The sequence below is a fragment of the Puntigrus tetrazona genome, chromosome 7 (genome assembly GCF_018831695.1).
Source record: "Puntigrus tetrazona isolate hp1 chromosome 7, ASM1883169v1, whole genome shotgun sequence".
Taxonomy (NCBI): domain Eukaryota; kingdom Metazoa; phylum Chordata; class Actinopteri; order Cypriniformes; family Cyprinidae; genus Puntigrus; species Puntigrus tetrazona.
In genome coordinates, this window is record NC_056705.1 from 12,064,326 (window position 1) to 12,078,341 (window position 14,016).

At 34.9% G+C, this 14,016-nt stretch overlaps 1 protein-coding gene across 1 annotated transcript; it reads right to left on the reverse strand.

Moving 5' to 3' along the window:
• Positions 1 to 5,258: 5,258 nt before the first annotated feature.
• LOC122348280 lies at positions 5,259 to 7,328 on the reverse strand. The gene is made up of 6 exons (XM_043243594.1): positions 7,257 to 7,328; positions 6,802 to 7,155; positions 6,621 to 6,695; positions 5,881 to 6,003; positions 5,721 to 5,752; positions 5,259 to 5,575 (listed from the first exon to the last, which is right to left on the reverse strand). The coding sequence occupies exons 1-6, from the start codon at positions 7,288 to 7,290 to the stop codon at positions 5,450 to 5,452; spliced, it is 744 nt and encodes a 247-aa protein (XP_043099529.1). The 5' UTR covers positions 7,291 to 7,328; the 3' UTR covers positions 5,259 to 5,449.
• Positions 7,329 to 14,016: the final 6,688 nt, after the last annotated feature.

Sequence of the window (14,016 nt, forward strand, 5' to 3'; positions counted from 1 at the left end):
TACAGTGGCGGCCATGTTGAGATCACATGACTAAATGCTCACTTTGTGTTGTAGGTGAGGTTTGTAATGTGAAGGAAAATTCATTTATACTGATGAGAGATGGGATAGCTGGTGTCTGTACTTGACCTAAGGGAACTAAGCTTTAACAGAAAGGATATAGTGAAGCGTTTTCAGGTCACTGTCTTTCCTTCTGTTGAAAAGTACAGCTGTTATGTAACCTTGGGTGAGACTAAGATATAAAAGTGAAGAACTGCCCTCCTTTTCTGTATGACTGTCTGATCTTCTTTGCAAAGAATAAAATCTTTAAATGCAATTTATCGAGTTTGTCTCTTACGTGGTGAAAGTTGCTTCAAAATTTCCACGACAGCAATATTCTAATAGAGTTAAAACAAGTTTTGAAGGGGAGGATCCTTGTGGCACAGTCAAAGACTGTAGTTGGTTGGGGAGAAAGATAGAAAAGAAACATTTGGAAGCCTATCAACACTAGCAAAGAACTTCTTAGACACTTCAAATAATATTATTATTATTGCTATTGCTTGGCATATGTTTTTCATTATTGCCTCTATTGTATTTAATAAGACTTGATGGTTTTTGTTCTGTATTTTTAATTTAAATATATTATTCAGTCTTCAATATTTTTTCTAAAAATGGATTTTGTACATAGGATACTTTTCATAGCACTGTTAACAGGTAAGTATAAAAATATATTTATGTTTCACATTTAAGTATAAAAAGATTATATTCCTCATATTTACTTGAACACTGAGAAGTTTCGTTGTATATTTTTGCAAAGGTTTTGCAAATCTTCCGCTGTGCTCTTCTCAAAATTATTACATCATCGATGAGTTGAAGAACTGGACTGAGGCTCAAGATTACTGCAGAAAATATTACTTTGATTTAGCATCATTTGACAACAAGGAGCAACACGACCAAGTCGTTCAAACTCTGAAGAGCAATGGTTACGCTGATGTTTGGATAGGATTGTATGATGATCGCTACAGCTGGAGATGGTCCTATGGAGAAAAAAAAATGACATACACCAACTGGGACTTATATGAACCAGACAGCTATCTGTCAAACGAGCCTTGTACTATGTTCCATAGCACAGGACTTTGGTCTGATTATCAATGTGGAGTGCCCCTTTCTGCCGTGTGCTATAATGGTAATTGAATGTGCTTTTCTAACTTGACTAATGTGTTTAAAAATAACTAAATAAATAGAATGTCTAAATAAACTATATGTCCACAGCCACAACAAATACTACTGTCTTGATTCAAGAGAAGAAAATTTGGAGTGACTCTTTAAACTACTGCAGACTGTATCACACTGATTTGGCTACAATAGAAAACCAAGATCAGAACGAAAAACTAAAGCAGCTGCTCAACAACAATAATGTGACAAAAGCTTTCATAGGTTTATACAGAGACACCTGGAAGTGGTCAGATCAGAGCATCTATGGATTCACCATTTGGTTGGCTGGTGAACCCAATAATTCAAACGGAAAAGAATATTGTGGAGCAGTGTATATGCCAAATGCACAGTGGGCTGACGAACCATGTTCAAAGAAACTCAAATTTGTCTGTGGCACTGGTAAGAAAACCTCTTTGTTTGCTGGTGTTTGTGTGATCCTAGAATAAAGACAATAGTGTTTACTATTGCATATTACTGATCTGATCATTTAAATCCCTTCAGCCGAGAAGATTGAAGTACTGAAAATAAACATAAAGTCACCACTGAACCTTAATGTCAGTGATTTTAACGACACCATTTTACAGCAGGTCAGTATTAAATTATATTTGCATCATATGTTATTTCATATGCTCTCTGTGTTAAGTGATGTTTGAATGACACACGAAAACATCTTTATGATGACTATAAGCTGGTTGATGGTTATGTTTGTCTTCAGTTTAAGCAAAAGCTGAGGACACTGGGACTGCCAAATAACACCAGGCTGACATGGAGGACACAAGCTGATGGACAAATATTTCCCTGAAAACTGCAAAGACAGCAAAATACTTCAAATGTAAAACTTTAGCATGAATGTTTGTCAGAAGAATAGCTCAGAGTATTTTAGAATTAATTGGTGTAATAGGTAATCAAGTTCTACCTGTTTAAATTAATTTAGTTCATATATCTGTTGTGAATGTCTTAAGAAATTATTTTCTAAAATATTTATATTTCTGTTTGAATAACCTGTTTGATACTTAAGGGACATTCCGTTCCTCTAAATGAGTCAAAAAAAGTGGTGAAGGAAATAGAGGGGTGAGAACAAGAAGGTCGTGAGTGACATTTTTAGTGAAATGGAGATTTCACCTCTCAAAACTGTTTTAATTTCAGATTAGTTTTCCACTCCATTGGCTGCTAATACGATCAGCTGCAACGTTTTATAATATTGTCATTATGTCAGATTGAGTCTGACCTATCGGACTGTGCATCTAGAGTTTCATGCCAGAATTTTGGATTTCAATCTAACCACAATTTAAATATGTTTTTTTTTTTCTACACTGAACCACTAACCATGATTTTTGTACAACTGTGGTCATAAAAAGGTTACTATACTTTTACCATAATAAAAGCATGGTTACTTTTTGGTAAGTGTTGTTGGGGTCCCCTTGAAACATTTTTGTGCATTTTTTTTCTGTGCATAAAGTGCTTTTTTGGTCGCATTTTGCATGTTTTCAATACATTTCTGTTTTAGGTTGTGTTATGAGTATTTGCAGCATGTGTTGTCAAACTGATGATGTTTTCTTCATTTGCTGGTGCCTTTTCTATTTGCATTGTTTTCTTAAGTTAAGTTTCTTAAATTGTTTAAGAGTTCCCTCGGCAATTGTACTTTGCATGTATGGGACATCCTGTTCCAAGCCCTAAGCAAAGGTAATGGTGGCACATAAAATCTAAAGAGCTGTGTTTTGTTGTTTTACAGCACACAGTAATGGGCTTTTATTAAACAACAACTGAACCAAAACTAAACCAGACAGAAGAGTCAAGATCCAACACCGGTCCACTGTTACAACACCTATAATAATGTTCTGCAACATCAAGCCAACATTATCAATGCATGTAGAACCTTTAACATTCATCAAACTTCTCCACTGCACAAAATGTTATAGAGAGAAGTCACACTTGAACCCAAAATGTTTCTACGTGACTGCATCAACAAAATCCCCTTTTGGAACATTGGAACCTTTTTTATTTTTAAGAGTGCACAAGCTAAATAACAAAATGGTTATGTACAGATTAAGTATACTGTAGTTGGGGTATGTTGTGTTGTGGTACATGAAAAAGGACGGCCATTTTTTTTTTTTTATCGAAGACTGAAGGCTAATGATTTTCTGTGCAGTTGTTGACATAGTCAACCTAAGACCTAAATACATTGCAGATATGCTCACTGAATATGAACCTAACAGACCACTCAACTCATTAGGATAGAGACAGTTAGAAATATCACCCATTATTAGAAATAATACCCACAGTTGAAACCAGCTTTCAGAAGAGATCAGATGTGATAAAACATTAGCCACATTTAAATCCAGTCTCAAAACTCATCTGTTTAGCTGTGCATTCATTGAATGAGCACTGTGCTACATCTCAACTGATTGCACTGTATTTCGAGTAATCTTTTTCAAATTTTAACTGTTTTAAATAAATTGTGTATAAATTCCTTGTGGTTATTTTCTTATGATTGTTTTACTTCCTTTTATGTAAAGCACTTTGAAACATCACTGTGTATGAAATGTTGCATATGAATAAACTTGGCTTGCATTGAATTTGTGTCGGAGTTGTATTTGGGAGTCGTTCCCAATCCAGGTATCATGCACACGTCTGCATTTAAATATGGTAGAATTTGCCTGTGATTCCTGATTCCCTGGGGTGCTGCTTGGTTTGCATTAAATATACAAATAAATAAAATAAATAAAAATAAAACATTGTTTCTAGGTCAATAACAAATGTAAAGTAGCGTTCCATTTAATCTCAATGGCAGGTCCCACTCCCCAATATTGCTCTTCAAAAATTGGACCCTTTTCATAAGATGACGCGTTTCAACATGGATTATACATAATTATATTCCAAAAAATATGTGCATTAAGAATAAGTTACATTTTATAATACTCATAATCAGACTACAGTTACTTTTTATGGATTACATGATTACATATTATTCACACAATAGCAATAATTTATTTAGAATTCATTGAATCCCCCTAATTTTTAGTTTTCCTTTCTAAAACAGTCTACTGATTACAAAGATGATAAGTTATAAAAGGTGGCGACACAGTATTTGACCTCTGGGTTTATAAAAATCATTTTAAGTTTATAGAAGGGTTTCATCAACTACGGATGAACACATTATCATTTGAATGATCGCCTTTTATTTTTATGATTTAATGAATTGTTAGCTTTTTGAATAAACTCGCAACCCCCCTGCAGTTCCTTTACAAACCCTTTATGTAATATGTTTAATGCACTTAAACGAGTTAAGTCAAAAGTAATTAATATTTTAGATGTGAAATAAAGCTTAATAAATCGTTTGGAATAAGCATTTAAAACAATGGTTATTTTCTGTAAAGAAGATTTATTCAAAGGTCTGCAAAGGGAAATAAAATTAGGAATAAAATAAATGCTAAAGATAATATGACAGGTGAATTTTACTGTTTAAATCACAAGGCGTGAGGGAAATAAATGTTTTTGATAACACAGCTACTGTAAGTGTTTATATTTTAAATATTACTGGTCGGACAAGTTCAGTCAGACCACTTTCCGTCCACCAGAACCTCATGTTTTTCTACTGGTCATAGAGGTTGATAAGAGACAAGCACAGGAAAGCAGCTGAAAGTCACATTCATAGGTGTCAATATTTGGAATCATACCATAGTAGTTTTTACAAACCTAAATATTTGACTGATAAAACCATACAGCGGACTGTACAGGATGATGATTAATCATTTTAGATTAGTCTGAAAATGCATGTTTTTCAGTTAACACCGCATCAACGGCAGTAGTCACTGTTACGGTACATTTCATAATAATTTCAAAATATGTGATCACTGTTGTAATTGTCTTTAAAAAGTGGTCTTTTTAAAATATAAACCCTACAAGTACTGCAACAGATGCATTGCACTATGATTTCTTTATAAAGCATAGTCAGTCAGGGTAAACAGAATCAGAGGCAAGCATGCTTTCTTAGCATTGCATTTCTTAGCTTTTTTCTTTTTTTTCAGTGGCTTTCAAGAAGTAAGTAGGGACAAAATTAACTTTGGTAAAAAGTGGTGGGAACATGTCTCCCCTGCAAATTTTATTATCTTTCATGCAATATATCCATTAAGCTATTTAACACTATTTCTATGCAAATAAGGAGTATAATCAAAATCTAATTCTGGGAAAGAAAGATAAACGTTTCATATATTTGCAGTACTTGGTGCAATAAAAGTACATTTATGAAAAGGCACTGTTATGGCAAGTGATCTCTCTGCCTGTAGTTTACTTCACTGTATTCAGTCAGTTTGTTGTTTGATCTTCTGGCTGGACGAGCAGAGGCAAAACTCACAGCTGCATAATTCACATCTGAATTTTCAATCTGAAAACAAAAATTATAATAAATATATATATATATAATTTTATTTTTATTAATTTGTTAGAGAGCCAAATGTAACATAAAAAATGGAATATAATAATAATATTTAATGTAATAATATTTAAAGAAAAAAAAAAGAAGAAATTACCTGGCATGATGGGGTTTCATTTTGAAATCCTTCAAAATGTGCAGAAAATTAACGTTTTAATTAACATATTTAAATTGTTTTGCACATCATATTTTGATCTTACAGTATGTTAAACTTTGGAAACTCATAACAACTGAAAAGTGTGAGTGAAATTGTACCTTTTGCCCTTTTCTCCAGCGTTTAAAATAATTAACCAGAAGTGCGATTATTAGCATCACAAGCACAACATTAATGGATATCAAGCAAAGTAACACCGGATCCCAAGCGGTTTGGTTATTGCTATCTGAAATGCAGATAAATATTAATAAATAAATAAAGATTTAATTAAAAAACAACGGATTGTTCATAGTAAAGATTTCTTAAAATTTTGTGAATACATTGCTGTGTGCTCTGTAGATACTTTTCCATGACTTGAAAGTGTATACAGTGGTATATATATATATATATATATATATATATATATATATATATATATATATATATATATATATATATATATATATATATATTTTACAGTGTTCAAATGTAATTACATTTACTGCCAAAAGCACGCTGTTGATTTTAAAGAAACAATGCAAGCACACTTTCCACAAAAAACAGATTTCACAAGTTTTACATTTTAAATAAAACAATGGATATCTGATTACACCCGTGTAAACAAATTTCGTAATACATTAAGTAAGCTTTGAGACCTGCTGGTGAAAAGTAACTGGAATAATAGCTATAATGTAAAAGGGCCCTTGGATAATATGTATAATGCAATAAAATTCCTACAATGGTGTGTCGTAAAGGTACATATACTTTTGGAATCACTTTTGTGAAGATGACAGTTAAAAATATTAGATAGTAAAGGACTATGGGGCCGTTTACTGGGTCATAGCAATGCAATGAAGAATTTACCAGTATTTTTGAAAGTGGTTCCATTCATAACTTCTCTCTCATCACATCCCATATTAATGTCTTTGTACTCACATCCTTCAAAGCAGCAAATTATGTTGTTAAGGCACAGAGTTGTAATTTAAAACTAATACAAAATAGAGGTAGTTAAATAAAAGACAATAGCATGTTGAACATATTTTACCTTTTAGCATCAAATATGCTCCAGAAATAAATTCCATTTTATTCAAGACAACTGTACCGCAGTAGTATTTTCCGATGTCCTCTCTGGTTGTAGCTGTGATGTTGAGATGAAAAGTGTCTTCCCTTGCTAAAACATTGAATCTCCCGTCTTTAAATTCATTCTCAAATTGGATATTCTTCACATAATTGTATGATATTGCAATAGGACAGGGGACCTGTCCAGTTCTCTGTTTATACCAAGCCATTGTTTTGCCAAAATGCTCTTCTGCTGAGAAACATTTGATTGTAACATCATCTCCCAGCTGGAACGTTTGCAATGAGAGAGTTTCACCATTGTTATCAGGCCGAACTCCAGCTGAAACAGAACACCGGTCTTATTTTAAACACTATGTGTGTATGCATGCACCAGTAAAGAAATGCCTAAACAGTGAAAAGAGAGGAAAAAAAACTACTTACAAGCCCAAAAGATCAAAATGGCCCAAATGATCATGTTTGAGGCGATGAATGTGTGAAAATGCTTTTTAGAAGACTCGCATGTGATGTGATTGGACACTTTCAAACCAAGACAGAATTGAATAAGACTGTGATTGGTTGAAATCGATCTGGTATCTCTAACTCCACTCCCAAATTGAAGACATCTGTTACTAAAATGATGGGGTGATGATCAATAACTGTGTCACTTTGTCTTTAATAACAGAGATGTTATTAAATGTGATTTTATATAGGTCTGCTCCTGTAATGGTAACAGATCCAGTTTGTGAAGGTGTCAATGTCAATCACATTTTAGATATGACAGTTTTCAGTCTTACATTATTCATAGACCCCAATTTAATTTACAAGGAGTAGTTCAATTAGCCTCTTTATGATGATAGCAGATGATATTAAAGAGTCATGATATACAGTATATATGTGTGTGTGTGTGTGTGTGTGTGTGTGTGTGTGTGTGTGCACGCAATATTCAAAGGCAGTAAAATCGTATTCCACAGTGATATATTTCAGCACGCTTTAAAGTACCGACAGTGATAATACAACCTATATCCTCTTTCAAGGTTATACATCTGTAATCTTTGAGATAAATCACGGACTACGCATAATGCATGCAAAAGATAACAGTAGGCGAACAACCTGTTTTGTTTTGTTTTTTGTAATGCTTGTGTGAAAGCAGTTTGTGGTTTTCTTGTTTGTCTTAAGATGGCTATCAGACACGACCACCGACCACATAAGCACCATATAAAGCAATCATAGAGATACAAGTCACAGCGGGACGGACACGCATCCTGTGTGTACATGTGAGTGAAAGTGCAGACACAATTTTAAAAGACATAGGTGTAACGCTGTCACTGAAATGTTTCGCAACCACAGTGTTAATGCATCGGAAAATTGAGAATGCAGAAGACCATTGCATCCTAGGCCTCTTCTGCACTGCAAGTGTGGGTAGGCGTATGTGGTAACCACGCATCTGATGTGTGACTGTGGAACAAACATGTTCAAAAATAAAAGTGACCCATTTTTGGTTGATTTTGATGTTTGGATTATTGTCTCAATGGAAAATCCAACCATGGCCGCAAGATTTCTAACAGATGCAGTCAGCTTTAGATTTTTATCTGTTGATATTTGAGAGAATCTATGATGCCATGCATCTGAACGAGATGTCCAGGACCTCTGGCAGAAAAACAGGCCAACAACATTAAAGGGAATGGGCTGCTTTATATGCCTGTTTGTACTAAAAAAAAGCTCTTTGTTCCGTATCATCTGACCATAAAAGCCGGTGTCATTTGAGGATGTAGTCATGTCTGACAACTGAATATTCTGGATTTTATATTTACAAGAGTCAAAATCATTTTTATTGAAATCCTGCTGAACAATATGTGATGATGTAGGGGCTGTTTGATATATTTTTAGACTATCTGAGCCCGAGACTTAACTAATCTCTGCAATTCTAAGACACAGCTGCATTTAAAAAATTGAACTGGAGGTTAAGTGCTGGGCGTCCGGCCAGAGGAGAATTGGCCCAACTCTCCCAAGGTTTTGTTTCTAGAGAAACCTGAATCTTACCTTTTCTATATGTTTACATGATTTATAATATAATTTAAAATATAACAAAGGATATACATTGCTACTATTACCGTACAATATATAATAATTGAGCCAGTGGCATTTGAAACTTGTTTGGGTCAAGCAATAACCAAAACTTGCATCTTTTAAATATATATGTATGTGTGGTGTTTTAGTACTTCAACATAAAAACAGATACTGAAAATACAGCCTTCTCTTTCAAGGTTATATGTTTTATATCTCTAATGTTTGAGAAATCATGGATTACATGTAGTCACAGCCCAATGTATTACCACCCTGGATCTGTCCAAGGGTTATTGACATGTTCCCCCCTTGACAACAATTTCAAACAGTACAAAGCATTTAGGACACCATCGGGGCTATACCACTTTACAGCTCTCCCTTTTAGACTGCATGGGGCACCTGCCACATTTCAACGACCGATGGAGTAAGTTCTATGAAGGTTTGAGGGGTGAGGAGCCGCCTACTTGGATGACTTGGTCATTTTCAGTACCCCCCGGGAGAAGCATCTGACACACCTGGAGGAGACCCTAAAACGTATCAGAACCAGAACTCACACTTAAGACCAGTTACCTTGGGTATCACCTGGGCAACTGCAAGGTGACACCCCAAGTGGACAAAGTGGAAGCCATCCAACGGATCCCAAGGCCTGTGTCGAAGAAGGAGATGAGACCCTTCTAGGACTGGTGGAATTGGAGGTTCGCTCCTTCTAAACAATTGCTACAGAACTTACAAACATACTGAAAAAAGCAGCAAAGAGAACTGTGAACTGAAGAGCTGCGTCCACACAGATGCACTGCTCTGAAACTCTGTGTTATGAGTTTATGTATTCTGGCTCTTAAACGCCAATCTTATTGTCATGTCATGTTATTTACAGGTTCTATCCGCTGGCTTTCTTCAGTAGCTGCTTTTGTGACCCGTTAAAATGTATAAATTACATACATGAGCCGTTTTTTAACATTAAAACAACCATGTTCTAACATAATTACTAAAGAAAACTGTAATCGTATTTACTGTATACAAATATTAAGTAGAAAAACTAACACATTGCTTATACAAACAAACATACACATGATATCTTGCAACAACAAAAATTCAAGCCGTTATCTCACCTCACTGATGTTCAGTCCACAAGATGGCGCCAACATGTAAGCATATGTTTTAACCTGGTCAACTGAAACATTTTCACACGTTTATTCGTTTGCATTAATAAAAAGTTTGGTCTCAATAAGACGTTTTATAATAGAAATATCTCATGCTGACATAGGCTGTCACAATTGTCAAAAGTAACACTTTTAGTATTTCCTTTAGTAGGATTTGGTAGTAATTGAATCATTACTAATGGGTTACCATGATCTAAATTTTGGAATTATTTATTATGCATAATTCACATTAATTATGAACCTGTAAACAGTCATTCTTATAAGTTGTTAATGTTAATAGTGCATTAGTCATTTGTTCCTGTATAGTTATTCATTAAAGATGGAACAGTATTCTAAAGTGTTAGCGTGCATAAATGTGTAGTGTCAGGATCTGTAAGTGTGGACCAAAATGTAGAATGTCAAATTCCAGCTTTTATTACCACAGACAGGGCACAAGAGGACTGTGATCTGTAAAATATTCAAACAACAGCTACAATACAAGACAGCCTAAGCTGACCATTGGAACCAGCCTCAGAAGTAAACAGGATGAAGAACTGCAAAGGAAGTAGCAGGACCAGGCCGAGGATCTGGATTTTATCACAGCAGTTTTAATTAGATATGTTGCATGACATGGAACGTTTCCTAAATTCCATTATTGAAAAAAAACAAAACAAAAACATTTATTAAAACACACACACACACACACACAGTGTGTAACACAGCTCTAACAGCGTGTTAAAAGCTCAGTAACAGTGCTTTAAATAAAAATGGACAGTGGAGACATAGTCCCTCCAGAGAGTAGGAACGTAGATCGACCGGTGAATCGAGATCTTTATCCTGCAGATCAGCTCTTTCTTCCCCATGACAGACCTGCACCATGACTGCATTAGTACAGAAACTCTACCGACCTGAAACTCTACCGACTGTGGATCTCTCACTTCAACCTTTCCTCACTCGTGAACAAGACCCCAAGATAATTAAACTCCTCCACCTGAAGCAGGAGCTCCTCACCAACCTGAAGGGGACAAACCCCCCTTGTCCGACTGAGAACCATGGCCTCAGACTTGGAGGTGTTGATTCTCATCCCAGCCGCTTCACACTCGGCTGCAAACCATTCCAGTAGCATCGCATGTATTAACATTCCAAACAGTTGATAAAAATATCACAAATATTGTATAATCCGCAAACTGCAGGTTTCCTCTGGATGAATTAAATTACCTATTAATTAATATTTTGACCAGACGCAACGGTTTAAAGTTAAAAAACCTTAATGGTAAATTTGTTTCATACAAAAATGCACCATTTCAGGAGTTTTGTGTATTACTGTGTTGTTTTTATCAACTGTTTAGAGTTCCATTCACTGCAGAGGATCCACTGGTGAGCATGTGATATAATGATAACTTTATCCAAATCAGTTTCGAAACAAACTCGTTTACATCTTGGATGGCCTGAGGGAAAGCACATTTTCCAATTAATAACTAAATGCAGATAAATAAATGCCAAATAATAACTCTTTCGTAAGGTTTAATAATCTCAGTAGTCCCAAATAGGTTACTGTAATTGTGGTACTGTAAGTGCCATAATAGGCTACAATGTTCTTATTCTTACACTTCCATCATCAAGGATGGAAAAATAATAAGGAATATTAAGGAAAACTAATATACACCAAGGAAATAATGAAATATTGTCTATTATTTTTATTTAAAGTATCTTACTTTATGCAGTAATTGACAAAATTGAAACAACTATTCCAGTAGTTAAAAAGATAGCTTCAATTCATGTGACACAATGCAGTCAAATCATTTAAGTGGAACATGACAGATTCTGAGAACGTCAGTTATATGAAAATATACAAAGAATCAATCCCAAAAAAACAACAACTATGATTAACATTTGCCTCTAAATGTTTGATTCTACCTTACAGACAGCTTGTCTTAATAGGATACATAGGATTTTATCAAATTTGTGCAAATCACCTCTTATTTTGTGTTCGTGTGAGTGAACTGTTTTTGTTAGGTAAATGTTGAGCATGTGTCTCTTACACAATCGCTTTTTATGTCAAATCAGATGTATCCAGGTCAAAACAGGTTGCTGACGGTAATTTGTTATACAAATACATTACACTGAAAAGGCTGTTTTATTATATATAAGAGTAGTCCAGTTACAGTGGCTTCCCTGTGGAGACCACATATACATTGTATTTTAACTTTTTCTTCAGCTGTGGGGTTTATGGCTATAGGGTGGTCAACTGATAACTTGTAATGCAGTATGTATTACACTCTGTACTGAGCGGGGTTAGTTTATTATAGCCTGATAGGGTTAGTTAGGGAAGGGGAGTTAGTTAATGCCGAGTTAAGGTCTGTGGTAGTTTCAAAGAAAAGAAACATGTGCAAGAGTAGCTTTTAAATCATCAAACTGGCAAAAACAACAGCAGATTAAGTAAATTATTGTTATTGCTAAGCACATGTGTTTACATTATTGTTATTCATAGATTTGAATAAAATAGTGTTGTTTTTCAATTAAATGTGTTATTCTCAATCAACCACATTTTTCTAATAAACAAAAAAATGGAGATTGTACCCAGAATGCTTCTCACAGCACTGTTAGTAGGTAAGTATAAATGTTTATGATTTATAAGTTACATTTGATAACTTACTGTCACGGTTGCGCTTTCGCGGGACGAAGCTCACGAGACGTAAATAAACTTAAATGGGTTTAATCTCAAAATGGTAAAATAAAGGTACAAAAAGGCAGGCAGGTAGAACAGGCAGGCAGGCTAAACACAGGTGTAGACATCGGGTAAAGACATAGGGTATAGACCTTGACGCTCGGACCAACAGAACTGAAAAGACAGGACTTAAATACACGGGGTAATTGACGAGACACAGCTGATGACAATAATATAATTAACACAGAGGGAAGGCGGGGCACAGGGAGCACATGGCATGAGACAAAAACATAAACAAAGAGTCCAGAGAACGTGACACTTACATTGACAAATTAACTAAAAACCTATTTTTTTCAAGGTTTTGCAAATCTTCCGCTGTGCTCTTCTCAAAATTATTACATCATCAATGAGTTGAAGAACTGGACTGAGGCTCAAGATTACTGCAGAAAATATTACTTTGATTTAGCATCATTTGACAACAAGGAGCAACACGAACCAAGTCGTTCAAACTCTGAAGAGCAATGGTTACACTGATGGTGTTTGGATAGGATTGTATGATGATCGCTACAGCTGGAGATGGTCCTATGGAGAAAAAAAAATGACATACACCAACTGGGAAGCATTTCAACCAGACAGCTATCTGTCAAACGAATCTTGTGTCGCTTTATGTAGCCAAGTTTGTGGACTGATGAGCCATGTGTAGAGCTCTATTTTATCTTGTGTTATAATGGTAATTAAATGTGCTTTCTAGCTTCACTAATTTTGTACATATTAAAAAATAACTAAAATGGAATATCTAAAAAAAACTATATGCCCACAGCAACAACAAATACTACTGTCTTAATCCAAGAGAAGAAAAGTTGGAGAGATGCTTTAAAATACTGCAGACTGTATCACACTGATTTGGCTACAATAGAAAACCAAGATCAGAATGAAAAACTAAAGCAGCTGCTCAACAACAATAATGTGACAAAAGCTTTCATAGGTTTATACAGAGACACCTGGAAGTGGTCAGATCAGAGCATCTATGAATTCAAGGATTGGCTGCCCGGTGAACCCAATAATTTCGATGGAGTTGAATATTGTGGGAAAATGTCTTCAGTATACACAAAATGGATTGATACACTATGTTCAAAGAAAATCAGATTTGTCTGTGGCTCTGGTAAGAAAACCTCTTTGTTTGCTGGTGTTTGTGTGATCATAGAATAAAGACAATAGTGTTTACTATTGCATATTACTGATCTGATCATTTAAATCCCTTCAGCCGAGAAGATTGAAGTACTGAAAATAAACATACAGTCACCACTGAATCTTAATGCCAGTGATTTTA